Below are 24,599 nucleotides of genomic sequence, written 5' to 3'. Positions count from 1 at the left end.
ATAGTCCCACCTCACACCATTTTCTCGTTCTGTCCCTTCCCTGTTCTCACTGACACCTTTCCTCACTCCTGACCTGCCTCTCAGGCTGCCTCAATGTTTTCCTAGGGCATCAGCTCAAAAGATACTGAATCGGTAACAACAGTGTAATCTCAAGTAACGCACGGTGCCCAGAAAGTGAAAACTAAGGCCATTTGTGTGGCCTCTGGGAATCATTTTAACCTTCACATGCAGATGGCGCTCTAATTCCTTGTCTGTTTTACAAGATGTGGTAAAAGTCCTGACCAGAAGCCACATCGATGGTATCTGACCCTCCGCCTGGTGGAGCATCAAGCTCAAAAGGGTGTTTGCATTGTCACTTTAAGACAGTATGTTAGAGACTAAATAAACACAACTGTTCTATCCTGGCAACTGGGTCGGTTTTACTCACGGGCTCCCGGCCGAGCTGGCCGAGCTGGCCCAGAGGACATGCAGGAGGGCTCCGGGATGCGGTCATGAGTGGTCCTTGCCGTCAGCGCCCTGTCTCAGCAAGGAGCGGCTCTCTTTTCTCAGCACAAAACCCCACCGCACAGCCCACCCTACAGACACTGAACACAGCTGAGGCTCAGGGATGCGACCCAAGGGAAGTAAAGAGAAGCGGGAGAGGGAGGGAAAATAATGACAGTGGCCGGGTCCTGTCCGCTGTCGCCCACATGCTGATCGGGGGCAAGAATGCCAAATTGGCCCTCAGGAAGCAAGACTGAGGTCTGCTGGCTCGGAGAAAGGAACCGATGAAGTGCATCTCGACACAAAACACCACTCCACCAGAGGAAGCGTGGGTGGACGTCGTGCCAGAGAAGAAAGGAACTAGGAAAGAGAGCCCCCTCTGAGTGTCTGCGGGTCCAGGTTTACTCTTACAGGTAAATGAATAAGGAAGGAGAAAAATAAAAGGACTCTTTGAAGTGGAGATGAGGCTGGAGGAAATAAAGGCCTTACCTGATTTATTTTTGCATTCGATATCGTAGCCCGTGATGGGGCTGTTCCCATCAAAGCCCATCGTCCACCTGAGGGTAATCGTGCGAGCTTTCACATCTTTGATCTCAATTTCGGGAGGGTCTGGGGGCTCTGTGCAATCAACAGAAAACCCGGCATTAGTTCAAACGCGGCTGGGACATGAGAAGCCAGTGGAAGTGCTGAGCGTGGCTCACACAAGCTGTGTCAGCCCTCGGCATCGGCAGCGGCTTTTTACTCGCAGACATTTTTTTCTTCGTCACGTTTTAGGAAGGAAAAATGCCGCTTTTCCAAAACTGCCCATTTTCATAGCACTTGCAGAGCTTGGCCAAACCTGGATGGATTTTAATGTCACTCAATATCTTGGCCCCAAACATTAAACTTCCCTTTTAATTTGGATCATCTAGTATCAAGATTCCTAAGGTTGTGACCCAGACCCAGAAGGACTTTGTTCCCTGTCTTTTGGGGCTGCACCTTGAAATAATCTCAGGCACTGAAAAATACTGCTTTAGCACGAGCATTGTACATATTCAAAATTTTCCAAGAATTAGGAAGTGTTATGCAGCAAAGTGAGCTAGAGATGCCCACACAGATGCCCAAGCCTGGGCAGACACCTGCTGTCCTAAAAAAGCCCTGTTTTTCCCGCTTTGCTGCCTCCTTCCTACCTTGCACCGTGAGCTGAATTATTCCACGATCCTCCCCATAAGAATTGATCGCATGACAGGAGAAGAAGCCAGAATCTTCTCTAACAGTTGGCAAAATCTATGTGTAAAGCAGAAAGAAATCCATCTTATCCCACAGCATGGAGCAAGAGAACCACTAAAAGGGTTTTTGCCTGTAAAAATCTCTCCATTCTTTCACCATCCTCCCACCCCCAGCGTCTACACACATACACACTCGCAAACACACACACAATTCTGGAAGCAAATTATCTCAGGGCAACTGTAAATGTGCAGACGGACAGGTGCAATGTACATTATCATTGTAGCTGCCAGCTCGTTAAGTTGGATGTGCAATTTATGTGGGATTTCACGGTCAGGTTGATATATCCTCCACATATCCTTTTTTTTTTTTCCTCATAGTAGATTTTCAAAGCATCCAAAGCAAGCCCGCCTAAAGAAACAGATCTATAATACTGCAGTAAAGGCTTGGTCTCACAGGACCCTCATTAGAGTCTGCTCAAGAAGAATTCCAGCATTGGACCCTGTGAGTGAATCAATACCAGTGTTTCAAACACAGGGCTTTTCTTTTTTCATGCCTGTGCTGCAGCATCATTTATCCCCCACACTAAAAGCATCACTCACTCACTACCAATAGTGCTAAAAATTATGGGAGACTATAATCCTTATTCTAGTTTTTGTGATCCTAGATAAAGAGCAGAATTTTTTTTGCATGGGATTTTTCTCAAGAAGTAAAATATTTTTCATTAAAATGTATTTTGTCCCAAGGCCTGACCAATTTTTCTTTTTACGGAAGTGAAAACATGCGCACAGCGTAGGCTGTCACTTCTCCAGGATTAACTGTCATTAAAAGACTCTATTTCTTATAGTTTTTATTCCAGTTGGGTTCCCTGCTGTGTTCATAATAATTTTACTCTTAATAACACTTACGCTAAAGCACTATTTTTGCAGGCTACTTAGTAATCTCACTGTATGAAGGGGGAGAGAAATGGTGCTTCATACATAAGTTCCAGAAGATTATTTGGGGTTTATCACCCACGTGCACCCATGTATGGGAGAGGACAGGCTTATTCTGCCAACGAAGTTGGAGTCCATCTGTCATGTTTGTCCCGCTTTTACCTGCAGAGTCGAAATCACCTCCTCTCCCACTTCCTTGGTGGACACAAGATAACGGGCCATTTCGGGGTTAATGATCCGGTCCTCTTTCTCCCAGCGGACTATGATGGGTTTCTCCCCATGGGCCGTGCAACTCATTTCCTTCTTTTGACCCTGAGTGGCCAGGGTCGTGTTTGGGTAGGATGTAATCATCGCAGGAACTGAAAACCCAAGGGGGACACAACTTATTTATCAAAGCAGGTTCCTGATTTTCCCCACTGCGACATTTAGCTAAATCACGCTTAAAGAGACGTTCCTTTGAAATAAACCTTATTTATGAAACTGCTGAGCAAGAATCGTGAACAAAACAGAGGGAGAGTGGCAGAAAAATGAAACGTGACTCAATGAGCCTTAAGCAGAAGGTTTCATATTCAGAGGCTGTTACTCTTCCATTCCCGTGGAGAGCAGACGTGGGCCATGGAGCATGGCCCATGTCCCCTAGAACCCGTAGGAAGATGATTTTACTTGCTGATTAGACTGGAAAGGAGGTTTCCACTCAGAATCATGCTCCTCCTTCTGCAATCATCTACGTTTCTAACTATTACTTTCAGCTGTAGAACTATGAACCCTTATTCATCAACATAGATGGAACCCTGACCAGTTGCCGCTGACCAATCCTTGAAATTACTTCTAGACATCCCCACCTCCCATGGTTGTTACAAACTTTTGTAGTTACTTGGAGACCTCAGAGTTACCCTTCTCCCATAACTTACAGCCGGGAATCTCACCCCCAATTCACTAAGAAAACAGAAACCATTATTTGTGAAACTTCTCAAGTTCCCTCTCCCCTGCATCAAAATTAATCTATAGACTTCCATTCTTGGCAATATGCTGGGTGACATAAGACCCTACTCCCAATCCCTGAACCACCTAGAAATGCTGGATAGCATAAAATAAGCATCTTTTAAAATGCATACTAAGCTCATGAGAAAGTGAGAGAAATCCCAGGAGCCAGAAACAAAAGTGGATGTTGAAAGGCCAGAGGGATGCTGCTGCTGATGCTTTAACCACTTGAGAGGTAGGGAGTCAAAGGTGAGACTGCCAAAGCCAGGCTCCTCAAAGGGCTCTATCTTCAGAGCAAGTATATAACCAAAATAAAAATAAAAATAAAAATCCATGATGGTGAAGGGAGATGCAAACCACCTTGGCTTGTGCTATGAATGAAGAACAAAGTGTCTCCTCCTCTGAGAATCTGTAGCTGCTCTGACTCTACATAGGTCTGGAATTCATGCTAAAGGATGAATAGGATGGTGATCCTAGTCTGGTGATAGGCCTGAGAAACTCAGCAAAAGCAAACACAAGCACATTCTAGGAGGGTGTCCTCTCCATCCAGGCCACTGGAATTCTCCCAGTTAAACACTTGCTGAACATGAGCTTACAATAAAAAATATCAAAGACATGAGAAAACAATCCACCATAACTGAGAGTCACCAATAATTCACCATAATTCACCATATTTGAGAGTCATCCCCCAAGGACTTCAGATGCTAGAATTGCCAGATATACACTCTAAAAGAATTATACACAAAATGTTTAAGTATTTTTGAAAAGCATGAGAAAGGAACAAGATATTATCAAAAAGGATCAGGAAGATTTGTAAAACCACCAAGACAAATTTACATTTTCACCTGCTTTTTATCTCATTTTCCCAATCACAGGAAGAAAGAGTCACCCTCATTTTTCTTTTTTTCTGAGGAATATTTGCCCTGAGCTAACATCTGTTGCCAATCTTTCTCTATTTTGTATGTGGGCTGCCGCCACAGCATGACCCCTGACAAGTGGTGTAGGTCTGTGCCCAGGAGTAGAATCTGGACTGCCATAGTGAAGTGCATGAACTTAACCACTAAGCCACTGGGACTGGCCCTCACCCTCCCTCATTTTTAAGGTCAACTCACAATTATGTTCTTTATTGCCCACCTCAGAAGCCCTCCAATGCTCCCTGGGCACTTTACCATAGAAACACTGTGCTTTCTTCTAAGACTGGCATATAATGGATCATGTCTTCCCCCATGACCTATTAGATTGGTTTGAGACAACAAGAGAAAGATCTACCATTTCTGTAGCCTGAACACCCATGGAAGAACCCATGCTTTGAAGTTTCTCTACTGTCAGCAGACCTGTGGCAGAGACAACAAGATGTGGAGTGGGCAAACTGGTAACTGAGGACAAGAAAAACTATGAGTCCCACATGTTAAAGAAAGCTGCCTACGACTGTGGTGAGGTTTCTCCTCCAGCATATCTGAAAAGCAGCAAAATAACTATACAGTCCGCAGCCTTTCATCTCAACCCCTCCCTTTTTGTAGTCTAGTTAAGAAAAATTTCAAATTTTTATTAACAGTTTTATTGAGGTGTAATTTACATACCATAAAATTCACCTGTTTTAAGTGTACAGTTAAATGAATTTTAATATTGCATTAGTTTCCTAGGGTAGCTGTAACAAAGTACCACAAGCCAGCTGGCTTACAATAATGGAAATTTATTCTCTTACAGTTGAATCCAGTCCAAAACCAAGGTGGTGGCAGGGCCATGTTCCCTCTGAAAGCTGTAGGCAAGAATCTTTCCTCTCCTCTCCCAGCTTCCAGTGGCCCTTGGTGTTTCTTGGCTTGTGGCCATGTCACTCCAATCTCTGCCCTCATCTTCACACTGTGTTCTTTCCTGAGTGTCTCTTTGTGTCTTCAGATGGGTTTCTTATAAGGACACCAGTCACTGGATTTAGGACCCACCCTATGCAGTATGACTTCATCTTAACTAATTATATCTGCAAAGACGCTAATTTCACAGACGGTCATATTCTGAAGTTCCAAGTGGACGTGAAGTTTTGGGGGGCAATACAGTAAATTTACATTACCCAACACACATACACACACATGCTATTACAACCCAATACAAGTATATAGAGTTGTATATTATCACCACATCAAATGTTCAAGTATTTACGTTACCCCAAAAAGATTCCTCCTGCCCATTTATAGTCCTTTCCCACCCCCAGTCCTAGGCAGCCACTGATTGACATTCTGTTCCTATAGATTTACCTTTTCTGGACATTTCCTATGAATGAGTGACACAGGAAGTATTCTTTTGTGTCTAGCTTTCTGGATCTTTTTCACTGAGCATGTTTTCACGGTTCATCCATATTATAGTGTCTATCAGCACCTTGTTCCTTTTTGTTGCTGAATAATATTCCACTGCATGGATAAACCAAATTTTGCCTATTCACTTACCAGTTGGTGCATATTTGAGTTGTTTCCACTTTTTAGTTCTTACGAATAATGCTGCTATAAACATTTGTGTACATGTTGTCGTGTGCACCTATGTTTTTATTTTGCCCAGGTTGATTCCTGGGAGAGGAACTACTGGGTCACGTGGAAATTCTGTTTAAAATCTTGAGAAACTGCCACACTGTCTTCCCAAGTAGCTCCACCCTTTTTGCAATCTCTACATAAGAAGATTAAGCACAGAAGAGGGAGAAGAGGTGTTAAGATTCAGGGTTCATGGGAAGGGAAGAGGGATGTTTCTCTTCAATCACGTGATGGGTAAAGTAAAGCTGAGGAAGGTGAGTGGGCATCTTCCATGTCAGCTTGATGCTTACTGGCTGTGGAAACCCTGAGCCCACCACGGTGCTGCCACTGCAGAGGAGCTGGGGGTGGTGAGGGAGATTCCAGGAGAGGTTTACATGTGCTGCCTTGGAGAATTAAGCAAGCACAGGGACTGGAACCACTCCTCTGAGATCATGAAGGCAGAAGGTTTCCTGTGGCAGCCTGTGCAGCAGCAGCATGAGAAAGGTCCACTGAGCTGTGAGCCTGGGACAACAGATGGAGACTTTTCCAACCCACCCCAGTTCCCCAACTCACCAAGGGAAGGGCCTAAGGCCCTGGGAGTTCAATGGCCCCATTAGTTGGTCCAGACAGTCACCACCCAAAAGCCCCCTGCCCAGAGAGGAGGCTGGATACATACTCCACTGACAGAGGCCGAAGAGAAACATGGCGTCCTGCTCCAAGGCAGTCCTCACAGCAGAGGAGGCCAGGGTGAAACCCCAGGAGGAGCAGGAAGCAGAATGGACCACTCCTCCTCAAATCTCTCCTCAGTCACGGATATTCCTGCCTTCAACTTTGCACCATCTGCCATCAAAGAGTTCTGGATGCTACTGGGCCCCTTTGAACAGAGGGTGGGGAACCTGGACATCAAGTGTGGATGGAGAGCTGAAAGGGATGCTCGCATCTTTACCAAGGGGGAACAGACAGGAGCATCGGACCCCTGTGCCCAGGACAGTGGGGCACACCTACTCTGTGTATCAGCCCTGTGTATGAGCCAGCGTGCTCAGTGCACTGGGATGCACACTCATTACAGCCCTGGGGACCACTTTCCTGATCGCAGTTATGAGGAGAGGCCAGGCCAATCCTTGAGGTTCTTCTGACATGTTTCCTCATCAATTTTCCTTTAAACATAGAGTAAGAATTCTTTTTTATACTTGCATCATTTCAGTAAACCTCAACCATAGGGAATATATTTATGAGAAAAATGAAGCAATTGTAAATTGTGTCTAAGAACCCCGGAAATAGCCCTAAAATATCTGTACAAAATGCAAACATTTTAGCAGTCGGAGACAGCCCCAGATGCTCTCTTAGAGCCTATTGATGTTTTCAAGCAGGACAGATGAGTGTGGTTAAATTCCTTTCTTGCCCACAGCAGATTAGAACCCACCCTTCGAGAGAGTGGCAGTCAGCCAGAGCTGGGCCATCAACAAAAGTGAACCAGTGAAAGAACTGATATGAGAGAGGAGAGCCGAACCACACCGAGCAGGCACGAAGCTCAAGACCACGGTGCTGTGGGACCACTTGGGTCCAGCAAACACGATGTCCCCCCTCTCCTCACCCTGCAGCCACATGTCTACACCCACACTCACTTAGTCTCCCCTGAGTATTTCAGAGTACTCTAGAATGTCACCATCATGGGTTTTCAAATCATGATCCTCAGCCATTGAGAGTATGTTAATACTTGGTGTGGTCTGTTTAATAAGACATAGAACTATTTAAAATACTTAAAAAGATTTTTTTCTGACGTGACTAATAAAAATATTTCAAGGGTCCAAGAGGGTAGGAGATGTCGGTTCTGTGGACATTTGACTCATGATGATGCTGGACAAATGCAACATCTCTCTGCAAGTGTCCCTGAATGTCTTCTTTTGAACAATATACCAGCCAGGAGGTGGCAGCACCATTTTCCTGTGAGGGATTTGGAGAAAGGATCAGAGACACCAGTTGAATACTGGCGCTGCAAGCAGTGGGACTGCTGTTGGTGGAACGTCTTCAGTAGTGGGGTATTAGCTATCAGCATGTATTTAGGCATGCTCAAAAACTTTTCTTTTATTTCTCCAGCTTTTAACATTATAAAAAAAATGCTTGAAAAAAATGTATTTATGAGCCTTTCTTATAGCTAGCTGTTACCCTATGACTGAGCTCAAGGCAATGATATATCTAAGACTTTTGGGAGGTATGCTCAGCTGGTTGGAATCCCTTTAGGCTTCCTCTATTTCCTCCTGTGTCAGCCTGAAATCAGGACCTGATAGCCGGAGCACCAGCAGCCGTCTTTCACCATGTGGTGACTTTGACGATGTGAGCCTAGGTCTCTCATGACACTCTGAAGCTATCATCCCAAACCTGGCTTGCTTCACTCCAGAAAAGGTCTACACGAGAGAGAAATAAATAATTGTGTTTATCCATTATTATTTTGGATTTTTCTATAATAGGAGACTGAGAATTGTTTTGAGTTGACTTAATCATAGGCCTAGACTCTTTGGGAACATGTGGAATATGTTCTATATTGAAAAACAATTCCTACTGGATGGCTCTGCAGAGAAGGATGTCATGTACAACACAGATAGCGTCTAAAACAACCCCCATGAGTTGAGTGTTATGGGTTAGGATGTCATCAGCCTCTATAACATGTGTTTGCCCCCTTAGTTGTGCCACTGGCTTGCTGTGTGATCCTAGATAGGAACTCAACCACTCTGTGCCTTAGTTTTGTCCTTGTCAAGTGGAGATAGTGATTATTGAGAGGATAAAAGGAACCAGCTCACAGCACGGAGTCAGTGCTATATGAGCATACATTGATGGTGTCTCCACTTTCTGATGGCAGAGATTTCTTTGTGTCCCAGGGGAGGTGGGGTCTTCAGATGAGGAATGAATGTGGGCTTTGATCTGGGGGCTGTGGTCTGCTCAGGCCTTCGGGCACATCTTCCTCATGAGGCTTCTTTACTAAAGACATCTTTGGTTTGGGCTCATATCCACTAACCAAGGCTTTCTTCCCATAAGGACTGAGGGCTAAGTCATGATGATTAAAGATCCCAAAGCCACCAAAGTGACCTAACTTGCAAAACTGTGAACAAGTCTGTCGTAGGCCCAAGAAGAAGAAAACATTTACTTCTCATTCTTCCTTTCAAAACTGGGGAACATGAAACAGAAACTGTGAAACCTGCATACAATTGAGCTTTGAAACATGGCCCCCTGGTCCCTCCAGAAAGGAGTCGATTCTTGGAACCCGCTGTGCTGAGCAGAGAACAGAGAAACTCTGGTCCCAAAGCTGTGCTCTGGAAATCAGTCCATGCTAACATCCCACAGTGGCATGGGTGTCTAAAGGCTACGGAGAGGATTCCTCATGGCAGTACTTGCAAAAAATAAAAAAAATTGTAATATCGCACTGCATGACAAAACACAGGTTTCCTGTGAGGACGTGGCAACTGTGATCACTACCCAATTCCAGGGTATTTGTCACTCTCAATTCTTTATATTCCAATGAGAGTGAACCAATTCCGAAATAGAGGTTTCTGTGCTGCTATGCAGGAAGCAAATGCATCGTGAAGGCTGGTGTTCCCCTGGAATGCAATTTCCTATCACTTTAAAACAACCAACCAGAAGAACACCTTATTGCTCTCCAAGAAAATGCATCTTTGCTTTGAGGACTTGCTTGTTTTCTGACCTTTCCTTTTCTTAGTAATGAAAAGCATTATTGCATTCTACATTGAGTCAAGAAATGCCGCGACTGAACCATGGACCTCTGGTTTGCAGTTTGCCCTTCTTACTCTACAAAAAATGCTTGTTCTTACCCATATTTCTCCTTTGGAGGGGCGCCCCACCAAAATGGGTATTTTATTTCTGGTTAATAAATTCTGTATTTATTCAGAAATACTCTGACAAGCCTGTGTTCTCCTATCCCACCCAAGTATTTTCACCCCTTTAAAGGAATGGTCAAAAGGATTCTTAAAAAATGGTTCTTTATCATGCCTCTTTGCAATGCAAATGTTTGAAGGCATGACCTTTTCACTTGTCACAGTCATGGGTGCTGAGAGATGACAACACGTCAGCAGAGCGGTGCCTTCTGCAAGGATTTCTGAAGCATAACAAATGGATGGGGTAATTGAAGAGGGATGGGTAGCAAGGAGAGGCTGTGGGCCAACCCTGTTGTCAGGAGCAAAGGAAATCCAGACCAGGAGAGCTTTGTTCAAGGATGTGGGCTGTGTGCTTCCTCCACGACATTGCCATTACGGAGGGTGTGGTTTAGTTCGTTATACAACGGTTTATAAATTTCCTTCATACACCAGCGTATCATCTAACAGCACCTTAACGTCCAGTATTCTGCACACTTATGGTACAAGGGAGCCGCATCTGACCCACTTTCTTGCAGCAGGAAGACGCGGTGGTGCAGCGGAGCCACCACCACTGGCCAGGGACAGCTGATGATGCGCGGGAAACCCAGCTCTGCTGTCCAGTGATGTGACCTAATTAACTTGAAACCGGAAATGGTGGGAGGATTTACACCACCGAAATTGGCAAATGCTAGAAATCAGGGTTTTTTCCCAGCCTTCCACTCTCAACAGCGAGTTTTTAACATTTACCGGAACACCTCCTAGGAGGGTATGTCACTACTTTAACGATTTTAGACGGTGTTCCCATCAGATCAGAGGCACTGAGATGTGGTGAGTTTACCAAAGAGCCATAACTAACCTTGTCCACAACTGTCAATCCTACAAATGTGAACAACATGACTGTATGTTTGGATAGGTAATTCAGCAGTAAATTGATGCATACGTTGATTTCTCAACATGAGGATATAGAAAGAATAAAAACTTATATTAATAAATCACTGATATTAAAGATTAGTTCCACACTTTACTCTCCTGTTTTAATGGCTCTACCAGTAAGACGAAACTGATCCTAATACATTTTTATTTCTATTCTCCCTTGCTGGCTCTGATGAAAATTCCACTGAAAGAGAAACAAAATGAAATACCAGGCATCTTGGATGACCCTCAACTAGAAAACCTGCCTGTCATGGTCATCTGGTTCAATGCCTTCATATTACAGAGAAGAAAAGACAAAACCAGAGAAGAGGAAAGAGCATCTATGGCCCAGATTCAAGAGTCAACCAGGGCCGGACTTAAATGATTCCTGTTCTAAAACCATCACCATCATCAATAACGACCTTCAACAGAGAGAGGGTGGCCAACTTCTCGGACGCCCAGGACTCCCCATGTTTGAGCAGGAAAGTCCTACATCCTGGAAAGTCCCTCAGTCTCTCTGCACAGTCAGAACAGAGGTGGCAGAGGAGAGTGTGGGGCCAAGAACAAGACAACAAGGCTGCCCCAATGCCCAAGCTGGAAAACAGAGGCAGGGACACTAGGATTTCCAGCTGGGAGGTGCAGGGAGGGAGATGTTCTGAGACGTGAACACATTTTTTAATCTACTTCTTCAACTACTTTTTTTTACATCCCTCCAACGTATGACTATGAAAAATTTCAAACGTACAAAAAGTTGAACAGCCATGTCTCCGCTGCATGGATCCCGCAATGAAAATATCACACACAGATTTAAATTAAAATTTATTTTCACTCTTAGTCCATCAGTCAATCAAAATCTACTGAATAAATAATTTTCACTATTCTATTTTGAAATAGACTTAGGTGAAAATTTGGATCGCTGAGCATCTCAAAGATCAAGCATGCAGACGGCAGCCACCTTGCTGAATTCGGCTGCTTAGGGTGGAGAACCACGGTAGTGCTTTATTCCGGACTCTGCAGATGTGGCTTGGGATCTGGTGAACTAGGGTTAGAGCAGTGCCTGTCTCACATCTGCCAGGTCAGAGGAGGAAGTGAGAAAGGAAACCGGGAGCAAGGAGCCTGGGCTGCAACCTCATGCGACCACAGACACACTGGTCTGAGTGGGAAGCTCATTGGCTGCCCTGGGCCTCTGTTTTCTCATCTGACTCATAGAGGAGAGCTGAATGGGACCAGGTGCTCCAACATGGGCTGCATCTCAGAAGTTAGAATTACCTGAGGAGCTTTTCAAATGTACCAGTGCCCAGGCCCCATCTGAGCCCAAAGGAATCAGAGTCTCTGGGGGCAGGGCTCAGAAATGGATTTATCTAACGCTCTCCAAGTGATCCTAATGTACAGTCCGGATTGAAACAACTCAACTGGATGATTTCTAAGGCCTCTTCCAGCCCTAATTGTCCTCTCCTTTCCCTTTTTCTTTCTACTCCCTTCTTTCCTTCTTCTTTCCTTCCTACCTCCCTCCGCTCCTTCTCTCCTTCCTTCCTTCCTTATTTTTTCTCTCTCTTTCTTCCTCTTTGTTTCTCCTTTTCTTCTCTCTCTCTTTCACAATTCCATAATAACAATAATACCTAACTTTTATGCATGCTGACTATGTGCTAGAAAGTTTTTCCTATCCTAAGCATGTATCTAATCCACATAGCAACCTGGTGGGATAGAAATTCTGACCATAAAAATGACCCAAGACATATTTATAAAATGTCCTTTAAAAGAGATTCTAAATTAGGCTATAAATATGTGTGAGGGATTCAGAAATAACATTTCTAGCAGATTCATTGGACTTAAATTTACATTAACAGATGTCTATGCAGACCATCAAAGACAAGAAGACACCAAATATCTATTTTGAAGGAGGAAAAAAATAAAGATTACAGTTTAAAAGAATTTTAGGATTCACTTCATATTTGACATCTTCTCCTTTTTTCCCTTTATTTATAGGTAAGGAAACAGAGAACTGGAGGGTTTGAGACTGGCTACACTAGAAAGTATTCCCTTTATGCCCCTCTCCTACCCCTAATCAAAGCTCCCTCTTGTCTAGTAAGGTTTTTAAAACATCAATATCACCATAAAGGTAATACAGTAAAGTTATCTTTTTTAATTGTTAACATGATGACTCTTTCCCTCTCCTTTCTCCTTTCCTTCCTCCAGGATCTCGGGAAGCTAAGCAGGTTGAAGCTAAGCCATACAAAGTAAATAACACACGTGTACCTCTGTATCCTGTCGTGTCAGGTCACTTTTACATACATGATCTCACAACAACATACGTGTCCTCAGTAGAGAAGGGAATTCTTAAGTTCCACTTGCCCATACTAAAATAGTGTGGCTTTAGACTGATTGCCATGCAACTAGTATTTGCGAGATCTAGAAGGAGAACCCAGCTCTCCTGAATCCAAGTGCAAAGCCTCTTTGCCTAACCAGAGTGGAGGATCCGAGGTTGGCTCACAGGGCACAGGTCCTCTGACCCAGGGTCATGGGGCAGCTGGAGCATCCTTGATAGTTCCTCGGTCCGGGCTGAGTCCACTCAGGGGAGACTCTCCATGATGTCCTCGATAGCTCCATTCCTTAGCTGCAAAAAGGATCCTAACATCTCTCCCACCAGGCTGTTGCATATTTGAGAGATGATGCCGGCGGGACTGGGACATCATCTGTAGGACCCAGATGCAAAAGGAAAACATGGAGACTTCTGTTCAAAAAGCAGGAAAACCATGCCATTAAAGTTCTAAAATACAAAGCTTTTTTCTTCCTCCTGCGGTACCTCTTTCTCCCCACGTGTCGTGATGGTGTAATTTTCTATTTAATGTGGCACTCCTTTGGTCTTGGGCTGGGCAAGTGCCGACCCTCCCAGACACCCAGGACATGGCCTGCGACTTGGTATGCACATGCATACGCCCCAACAGGTGCCAGGTTCCCCTCCTACCAGAATGACTGCCACACCCAGGTCTTGGATGGACGACCCCCAAGGTAGCCTGAGTCACCCTCTGAAAGCTCTGTGGTGCTGCCGCCATGCCCCACATGGAGACGCTGCAGGAAGCCTGACTCCGATCTTCCCGCTACACATACCAGGTCTCCAGAGGGTGGAGGACCACAGCAATTGCTGAGTGGATGCAGGAAGAGGGAAGCCTGGGGCCCAGGGAGTGGGAGAGTATGCAGCTGAGAACCCATCCTGGGGAGGAGGGGAGGCGGTGGAAGGTGGGATGACGGGGGCGCTGAGGCTCCGAATCCTCATTTTATGCTCCATTGTTGTGTAGGACTTCACTTGCAAAATACAACTTTAAAGATGAAATTGTTAAGAGTTTCAAGATGGAGGCCGGAGAACATTCAATCCCAAGTGCAAGCCCTTGGAAGCTGAGGGCCCCATGCCACTGCATTGGTCATCCAGGTCGCTGGCCCTGGAAGCTGGTAAATACTCAGCATCCTAGGCAGCTGCTGCTGTTACCAGTGGAGAAGAGCAGCCTGGTTTCCCTGGAGGGGATAAAGAAGACCTGGGAGCGGGCAGCCTCTTGGGAACAACTAACCACAATCTTAAAGATGGGCCTGGGAGTCAGCTGCCTCCTCTTTCTCTCTTCCCATCCCAACGGCCATGGGCACAGAGGCAAACCTTAATGAGAGAAGTGGTTAGCCCCCTTTCTAACACAGTGCAAACTATTAATGTCATCTTTCATTATAACTGTGGTTCCTATCCTTATATCACCTGGGGGCCACCAAGGAACCCACAGTTGCATTTCCCAGTCACAGCAAACACACATTCTCCTCAGCACATCTAACGTACATTGTACCATTTCAACCACTTTTAAGTGTACAGTTCAGTGGCATTAAGCACATTCGCGTTGTTGTGCAACCTCCACCATCATCCATCTCCAGAACTTTCCATTTTCCCCAAAGGAAACTCGGTCCCCATTAATCAACAACTGCCATTCCCCCTCCCCCAGCTCCCGGCAGCCACCGTTCCACTTTTTGTCTCTATGGATTTGACTGCTCTAGGAACCTCAGATAACAGGAATCATGTAATATTTGTCTTTTTATGACTGGCTTCTCTCACTTAGCATAATGTCCCCCAGGTTCACCACGTTATAGCATGTGCCAGAATTTCCTTCCTTTTTAAGCCTGAATAACATTCTACTGTGTGTCTGTGGCACATCTTGTTTATCCATTCATCCATCGATGGACTCTTGGGGCGCTTTCACCTTTTCGCTCCTGTGACTAATGCTTCTATGATCATTGGTGCCCAAAGCGCTATTCTTGAAAATGTCTGTAGCATTTTGCTAGAGAAAATGGCCTGCAATTCTGTGCCTGCCCCTTCTCGAGGCGTTCAAAGGCTGAGTGGCTTTTTCTCTGGGATCTCTGCCTCCCAGCGTCATCTTCATTTCTTCATCTGTAAGAACAATGAGACCTCCAGCCTCCTGAGGCGGTGATGAGGATTAATGAGATTACGTTAGTGGAACCCACTGAGTGTGTTGGAAGAAAGGCCCCGCAGAAACTTGAAGTGCTATTATCAGGCTGCAGAATCAAAAATTCCTCCTGTCCAAATACTTATTGTTCATAAAAGTTTTAGCAAGTAAGGCTGCCTGCTGGGCAGCTCTAATCCCCATAAAGAAAATGATTTCTCCAGCCAGGAATTAACAAGTTCTTAGCATGCGCTAAAATATCTCCTCGGCTGGGTTATTATGCTTACATAATGAAGTTACTTTGATTATAACCATTAATCAAATACATGTTTCCAGGCTAGAGTGGGCTGTATTTGATGTTAAACTCGAACAGGAATGACAACATCCCTACTTCCTGGCAGCTTTGCCCAGGCCTCATGACATGATTAAAGGAGCTGGGGTGAAGACAGAGAACATTTAGGCTTCATATTATATTCACTCTGAACCTGTTTCAAGTCACATTATTGGAAGGAAGTTGACTTATTTTGCATGACAAGTATGAATATTAACCAAAAGATATTAAAAACGGTATTTTCCTCCAATTGGCATAGAGATAGGCATGTCCTTTTTTTTTCCTGTCTGGTCATGTACGTAGATGTTATGTTTTGCCTAATAAGAAAACTTCCTAATAATTAGGTAGAAAAAAAGAAAATAGTAGACTTTGATTTCCTGCCAATAGTGATAGCAAAAAATAAATTCAAAAAAATTATAAGAAAAGAGACCATGCCATCATGAAAACTTGGGTGAGGTCGAGAACATTAATCAGAAAAAATTAATAATTGGTCATGTGTTAGCCAGCCCCCCAAGGGATCCCTAGTGATCTTGACTTCCTGCCATGCAAGCCCTTGCAGAGCCCCTTCCCACATTTTACCCGTTGTTGATGTGTATGACCAATAGAATATGGCAGAAGTGGTGGCATGTCAACTCTGAGATTAGATTAGAAAAGATTGCAGCTTCCATCTTGGGCACTAGAGTTCTCTCTCTCTCTCTGATCACTTGCTCGGGGGAACCTTGCCATCATGTCACCAGGACACCCAGATGGCTCATGGAGAGGACCAGGAGGAATGCAAGTGTCTGGCCAACAGCCTGGGGCGGGACCTTGGAAGTGGATTGTCCCCCAGACAAGCCTTCTTCCTTCTAAAGTATTCAGATACAGTTCTTGGAAGGTAAGAAGTTTCCATGGAACCAGGACCAGTGGTTTCCAGTGGCTAGGGGACTGATACACAGAATAATTAGGCCCAAAGCCACGTTCTAACTTTTGAGCAGGTGCTTTATATATAGCTGTTTTTCACAGAGAAGCAAAGAGAAGGAAGAGAAACCATCATCCCCATTAACACTCGTGATGGTGACTATGCCACATACTGTTAATGACACCTGCAACAACATATTGCCTTGGGGCTCCCTGGAAGTCAGGGCAGTGTCTCATCCGAGCTGTGCTCACACCTCCTCCTTCTTTAGGGCATCCCAGGGGCTTCCTCCACCTGAACATTCTTGTCCAAGATGAGCCAATGACCAGGACTTTGATCCTGCCTTTGACCCCGTAACCCCCAGCATATTTTAAATTTCTAACATTTTGCCTTTTCCTTGCAGCCATTCTGATCACTTGGTCTTCATCCTCTGTCAATATTCATTTCCCACAGTACCCTCTTCATTTGGCCACTGATGATGTGTTCTCTTTTGCTTGCATACAATGCCTATGTTTTTCTGTTAATTTGGTTATCTGGATTTGGTTATAATATTTGGTTTAATCTGGTTATCATTTTCTTCCTGCATGTTTTTATCATTTGACTATTTCAGTATCAGGGAAGCAAATAGTCCTTTTAAAGACACCTGGGGTAATGATGATGATGATAATTATAGCCAACATGTATTAAGCGCTATGTTGAGAATTTCATTAGCTTTTAATCTTTACAGAAGCCCTAGGAGGTAGGTGCAATTACTACTCTGATTTTGTAAGTGCAGAAATTGAGGCAGAAACAGGCTGGATGACTCACTCGCGGTCACACAGTAAGTCAGTCTATACTTTTCCCGCGTGGGCATGCACCGTAAACAACAGACTCCAGTCTTTCCTGTTTCTGAATTGTGTATACAATAGGACCACACTGTCTGTATTGTTTTGTCCTATCATTCTGTGTTTTGCTTGTATATCTGCAGCATATATATGGTGCCTGCAAGTGTTTTCATTGCTGAACAATATTTCTTTGTATGCACACTCCATGGTATATTGGGAGGTTTCAGAATTTGGCCATTCATTGCAAACACGGCGACTGTGAACATTTTTGTACACAAACCATGGTCACTTATGCATGAATTTCTCTAGGGAACATACAGAGGAGTGAAATTTCTAGTTAAGGTACGTGTCTATCTTTAAATTGATGAGATAACGTCAAACAGCTTTCAAACATAGTTGTAAAAATTTATAGTTTTACCAGCAGTCTTTGTTATTAATTTGGTTACCACAGTGGTTTTCAAGAGTGGTCCCTGACCTAGCAGCAGAGGCATCACCTGGGAACTTGTTAGAAATGCAAATTCTGGGAAGGCCCATCTGTTTGAACGAGCACGCCATGTGATCCTGGTGCACGCCAAAGCAGAGAACGGCCGCTTTAGAGCTGTTCTTTGCACCGTCACTCTTTTTCCCCCAAAATCACCCGGAACCTGACTTTAGCATCTTGTGGGGGTGTTGTGGAAACAGTGGAGGATTTGGAATCAGAAGAGCTGGCTCTGAGTTTTGGCTCTGCCAATTAGGAGCTATAAACTTAGGTGGGTGTTTATGCTCTGAGCCTGATTCCTCATCTGTCCTCTGCACCATGGTGATGCGTCCCTCAACACAGAGCAGTTGCAGAGAGCAAGTACACAGAAAGCCTTTTGTAGACTGTACAGGTTTCTAATGTTAGTTATTTTTTCTCTAGCTAATATTTGTATCAATGACTTGTTTTCCAACCTAGATTTACACCATTCCACCAAGGCTGAAGAGCTTTTCATATATATATGAAATATATATGATATTCATATATATGATATTCAGATATATTCAAATATATACCATATTCATATATATATATATATAGGCAAGGACCAGAGGAGAAAAACAAAAACAGTTTTAGGGTGATGGGTTGATTGAGATTTTATATTTAAACACGTGTGGTTTTTATAAGTTTGAGTAATAAATAAAGCATGTTCAGAAGTAAATTTCACTTTTGTAGGTTCTAAATGAAGTATCAATGGATTTGGTAAATAATATAATGGCTGTATCCATCCTATTATCTAGAAAATTGACAGCATAGGTTGAAAAAAAAAAAGAAAAAGGGAGTGTTTTTTTTCAGGTGCTAAATTCTGTTAACTTATATGACAAGAGTGGAGTGACAGTCGGCTTACTTTCCAAGAAGAGGGTTTCAAGTAGTGTTTTCAAAGGGATTCTTGCCACAGATCGATAGAAGGTTCTATAGGCATGTGCCCGCATGCATGTGTGTGCTTGAGTGTGCCAGTGTGTGCCTGTGTGAGTGGGTAGGCATTCTTCTATATGTGCACAGTGTGCATGTGTATATGTGTGCACACGTGTACATGGATGTGCATATGTGATCACACCTGTATGTGTGTGTGCTGGAAACACAGACAATGATTCCTGAGCCACCGGAGCCTTTGAATTATCTTAAGTTCTTTCTCCAAAATTTTATATGAAAGCCAAGATGACGTGCATTTTTAGTAATGTTTGTTAGAAAATATACAGTTATATATTTCCCTCTTTTTAAAGAGATTTCTCTCTTAAAAAGGAAGAATTCAGAGTGCTCAGATGGTCTCTTGTCCTGTCACCTAGGTTTGCTAAAGCAAAGACAGGTGGAGAGGCAATGGAGATACAAAATAACACCAGTGGGGGCTGGCCCCGTGGCCGAGTGGTTAAGTTCGCGCGCTCCGCTGCAAGCGGCCCAGTGTTTCGTTGGTTCGAATCCTGGGCGCGGACATGGCACTGCTCATCAAACCACGCTGAGGCAGCGTCCCACATGCCACAACTAGAAGGACCCACAACGAAGAATATACAACTATGTACTGGGGGGCTTTGGGGAGAAAAAGGAAAAAATAAAAAATCTTTAAAAAAAAAAAAATAACACCAGTGGTTTTGCAGACAGAGGAGCACCTCTTCTGAAGGAACAAGCAGCATGGCTAAACCCAGCTTTGTGGGAGCCCAAACTAGCTGCCTTTTCTTTCTCAATTCAAAGTGGGGGAAATTCTCCTCATGCACTGAAATTATAGAATTAATCACGCTAAAAGATAGACATCAAGTCCTAGCTCTCAAGCAAATGCCAGGATAAGTAAGTGTGCACATGCATGCAGTCTAAACTAGCACTTTTTCTTGCTTTGTGCTGTGGGCTTATGAGCTTTAGAGGCACACGTAAAATCAGCAAGCCCTCACGTGTTGCATGTGCATGGATATTTTCAATGTAACTGCGGGCAGGCAGCATCTCTTGGTGTCTCTGTATATGGCAGCTGATAAATCTTACAAAGGAAGAAATAGAAAGGAGCAAGGGACTCCTGGCAAACAGCACTGTTAATCAGGAGATATTTTATGACTGAGCCGCTCTCAGGGGGTTTTTAGATTTCAGAGGCTTGTGAAGCGACATGTGTAACTGTCCCTCCCAGGGGAGGCGAGCAGGCACTAATTGAGGTATTGACGGCTCTAAATGAGGCAGAAACCCACTAGGAAGACTCAGCTCCAATGAAAATGAGCACTGCCAAGCAGTGCACGCCGGGACATTAGCAGCTTTCATTCACTGCTCGTTCATGCAAATAAATGCACTCTTGAGCGCAGTGACTTGGTCTCTTACAGTACATGGTCTGCGTGGAAAAGCCAGGAGAAATGATCTGTTAAAGCATGAAAAACATCCCCTTTATAATTTCCCCCATTCGTTGTCTTTATAGATGAATATTTATGTTGTATATTTCCCCTTACACACATATAAAACAGGTATAGGAGATATTTCAGCATGTTTTAAATATTCAGGCATATTAAAGAATGTTTGACAGCATCACCTATAGCTTCCCATGAAGGAAGATGGTATTTATGCAACAGTTGCAGGAGATTTCACCTCATCTGATCTTTTGTATTTATGGGGTAGCATGGTGCCTGCTGAGGCTCCTTTCTCTGCAGCCCGCCAGCACCTGCTTCCTTCTCAGGGACACTTCAGTACCCAAAGGGGAGGGGACTGTGAGTTCTGACTCAACATTCAACATGTGCTATAATGGCATCTCTCTTCCTGAAATCCACCCAGTTCTAAGAATAAGTCATTTCAATGCATGTAGGTAACCAGGACGTTAAACACGTGTGGTTTGTGTGTGTGTGTTAATAGCGGATGAGCTGTAACAAAAACACCCTCCTTCGCGAGGGTGTGTCCCTAGACAGTATGGAAGGTTGAAAGCACTGGAAGCTGCTCGGGGGGGAAATGCACGTGAGGCCAGGGGGCAGCTCTGTCTGCAGTAGGCAGAACAGTGGTTTCCAGCCTTGAGCTTGCTTCAGAATCATCCAGCAGAACTGTGGAAGCACAGATGGCTGGACCTAGCTGAGTGTCTGATTTAGCAGGTCTAGAGAGGGGCTCCAGAGTCCACACGTCTAACAAGACCCTCTGAGATAATGGCGCTGCTGTCCAGCGACCACAGGTTGAGAGCCATGAGCCCAGAGGAATGGGTGACTCCAGCACCAAACACCGTCTCCTGACCCACTGGGACATGGTTATTTGGATGTGCTATATCAAAAAATATAAACACTCTTGTTTTTTTAAAATTCCATATAGTGTGTGTAGGAAACATCCTTAACCCTTGCTTCTCCCCTGATATTTACAAAGTCATTCAAAAGAAATTTAGGTGAATAGTTTGAGGGAAAGAAAAAACTCATGTGCCTGATATTAAGCCAGAAACTATGAGTTAAAGCTTAGTAGATCTGAATATATAACAATTTAGGAATTCTGTAGGACCATAAACAAGCAGACAGCTAAACAAAACAAAATGGGAAAGAAAATGGCAAATTGGAAAGGATACTGTAACATGCAACAGAGAAAGTATTATCATGTGATAACGAGTTTATGAATGTTGAGAAAAACAGGACATCTCGGAAAAAATACAAAAGGATACAGAGAGGTTATTTAAAAAGAAGAAATGGAAATGTCAATAATAAAATATCAAGGCACTCAGCTTCTTCTGTCATGAAATTAAATGATCACTGATCATTTATGCTGTCCAGTGAGAGCAAGTTAAAGACTGGAAGTGTCCAGTTTGGTAGAAGGTGGAGATGCTGGTACTCAAATCCTGCAAATGGAAATGCCAGTTGGTCCAGCCTTTTGAGAAGCCAGTTTCGCCACATGCAACCCAATTTTGCATGAGCATATCTTTGGACCCTGCAATTCCATTTCTCAGTTTTATCCTAAGAAGTCAATTAGATATATGAGCACAGTTTATGTATAAGGATGCTCATTGCAATCTTGTTTATAACAGGAAACTTTAGGCACAGCATAAATGTCCATGATTGTTTAAATAAGTAATTAGACAGTCATAGAATGCAATCTTATTCAGCCATTAAAACACTGAAAACTATATTTAAATTTCAAAAAGAGAGCTGTGCTAGTTTGCTAGGGCTACCATAACTATATGCCACAGACTGGGCAGCGTAAACAACACAATTTATTTTCTCACAGATCTGGAGGCTGGAAGTCCAAGATCAAGGTGTCTGCTGGTTGGGTTTCTCCTTGAGTGGCAGGTGGCCACCTTCTGGCTGTGTCCTCACATGGTCTTTTCTCTGTGTGCATGCATCCTTGGTGTCTTATAAGGATCCCACTTCTAATGGATTAGGGCCCCACCCTTATGACTTCATTTAACTTTAGTTACCCTTTTAAAGGCCCTATCTCCAAATACGGTCACATTAGAGCTCAGGCTCTATGAATTTTGGGGGAGACATAGTTCTGTCCATAATAATACCAATAATACATTATCGATTGAATAAAAAGGCCTATAAGGCATAATCACTTTTTGTTCTTAAAAAGTGTGTTTACAAATCTCTTTTTCTTTCTCTCTCTCTTCTCACCTCTCTCTGTTTGTATATAAACAAATCTATATATCTATGTGTAGGAATAAAAATTAAGAATGTCTGAAAAGATAGTAAATATGTTAACAGTGATGAATAATGGGTAATATTCACTTTATACTTTCTTTCTGACTTGTCTGAATCTTTTAAAACAAACATATTTTCTTTAATAAACAGAAAAAATAAAAGTGTCTCGTTTTTGACATAATAATTATGAGCTTAACGGCTTGAGCTTAAGGTTCCATTAAAATAGCCCAATTTGAGCAGCACAGTCACCACCCGAAAAAAGGTGCATTGAAATGTCTTTAAGTCACGGCTGAAGACTCTTCTGGAGGCTACATTGTTGAGCCAGCAATTTCACTGTCAAAGCAAATGGCAGCAAATTGCGAAAGGTTTCCAGTTGGACACGGACTCTCCCGTTGAGCTAGTGCTTTCACGATGCTGCACCTTTTCTTTGAAGGACTCAAATTGCTGCATTTCCTCATATTCCTAAATTCCTAAATGGTCAGGGATTCTCATCTAGTAGGGAAAAGCTGGGAAAAGAAGCAAACTTTCCTGTCCATCGTATATGTGAAGGAACGTAGGGAGCATGGTGAGAACATACAGAAAGTTATCCTTAGAGAACTAGTCTCTATGTAAAGGTCCAATTTAGCACCAAATGCAATTCCCTTGGGTCGTGCGGGGCAGATACAGGGAGGCAGCTGCAGACCCTGGCTTGGACAATTTCCCATCTGCCCCTCCTCTTCTTACCCTCTGATTAAAAACCAAGCAGCAACAGAAAACGGGCTCATCTGATCCTCTAGGGAGAGCTGAGAAACATTTGCTGGTGATGGGAAGTGTCCCTCCACCTCCAACTAAGGAAAAAGCCCTCAAAACAAACAGCCTCAAAGACAAGGTCTGAGCTATTGTGATTTCTTTCTGGAAGCTCTAAGAGCAAGGAAGCCGACAGCTAAATGAAGGGGCACAATTTTGAGAACTTGCAATCAGGGTTAATTGTAGAGATGAGGCTCTGCGGCTTAGAGAGGCTGCCTGTAGCCACTCGGACAATGAGCGATTTTCCCCTCATCTTCTTGCATCAGAGACTCTCGGAGCTGGTTGCCATGGAGGATGCAGTGCACCTGCTTCCGCCTTGACAACAGCCCGTGGCAGGAGCTTCTTAATGAAGCAGTGGGGGAGGGCGAGTGAGAGGGTTATGCAGGGTAGGTGGCCAAGCCTGGACCCGTCTAGGATGTCAGCTTCGAACAAAATGACAAGAAGAGAAGCGTTAAGTGAGGAACTGTTTCTCATCTTCTCAACTCTGTATCGAGGCTGTCTGTGCAGACATGAGCGTCCACACCTCTTTCCTTCATCATCTGCTTTCTTGTCCACTCTTACCCTGCAGATCTCATCTGCTTGGGCTGGTTGGATGATTTATGATAAAGCCCTCACCCACCCTATTCTGACCTGCAGGCTCACATCTCCAGAAGCCAGCCGGATATTTCCAGCTGGATGGCGCACCACCACCTCAACATAGGCAAAATGAAACGTGGCACATTTTCCCCCAAACTCCCTCCCTCTCCCTATTCCTGCATCCCAGACTCAACCTTAGACTCATTCCAGGTCCTCACGGCCAATCAGTGGACTAGCCCTCTTCTGTCAACATGCATAGCATCTTTCCAATCAGACTTGTCCTTTCTAGTCCCACGACCGTCAGCTTAGTTCAAGCCTTAATCAGGATGCCTGTGCTGGGCTGCTGGAAGAGTGTGTTAATCGATTTGTCTGCCCCTTTTCTTTCCCACTCCGGGCTATTCTAAACCTCTGCCATGTTCAGCTCCTAAAATGCCGCTTCCAGTATGACACTCTCTCACTTGCAATTTACAATGGCTTCTCACTAGCTACTATCTATTTCCACAGCTTAAAACTTAAGATATTTTACAATCTTGCTGCAGCCTATGTTTCCAGTTACCAACAAACTCCTCCTTTAACCAAACATTCTGCCTCTGCACTTCAACCCACTTGTGTGTTCCTCCGTCTCCCACAGCCTATATTTGCGGTCCGGGAACATACTTTTCCTTTTCCAGGCATGGCTGGTTGGCATTGCTTTTCCTTTCTGAAAGTTATCTCCACTTCTCCAACCCGATTTCCACTCATCCTTCCATGGCAAGTTCACATTCCATTCTCCCCATAAAGGCTTCCCTGACCTC

The 24,599-nt window shown here is 44.0% G+C and overlaps 1 protein-coding gene across 1 annotated transcript in view; it reads right to left on the bottom strand.

Annotated features, from left to right (window-relative positions):
- The window catches only part of LOC124234382 (Down syndrome cell adhesion molecule-like), a 684,040-nt gene that overhangs the window by 136,241 nt on the left and 523,200 nt on the right, over positions 1 to 24,599 (bottom strand). The window contains exons 13-15 of the mRNA XM_046651745.1: positions 2,787 to 2,983; positions 1,653 to 1,749; positions 973 to 1,101 (exon numbers count right to left, since the gene is read on the bottom strand). Of these exons, the coding sequence (XP_046507701.1) occupies positions 973 to 1,101; positions 1,653 to 1,749; positions 2,787 to 2,983 (423 nt within the window). The remainder of the gene's footprint in view (positions 1 to 972; positions 1,102 to 1,652; positions 1,750 to 2,786; positions 2,984 to 24,599) is intronic.

This window comes from Equus quagga, unplaced genomic scaffold (assembly GCF_021613505.1).
Source record: "Equus quagga isolate Etosha38 unplaced genomic scaffold, UCLA_HA_Equagga_1.0 73442_RagTag, whole genome shotgun sequence".
In the NCBI taxonomy this organism is placed as follows: domain Eukaryota; kingdom Metazoa; phylum Chordata; class Mammalia; order Perissodactyla; family Equidae; genus Equus; species Equus quagga.
Note: the sequence above shows the minus strand (reverse complement) of the source record. Positions and strands in the feature narration are given on the sequence as shown.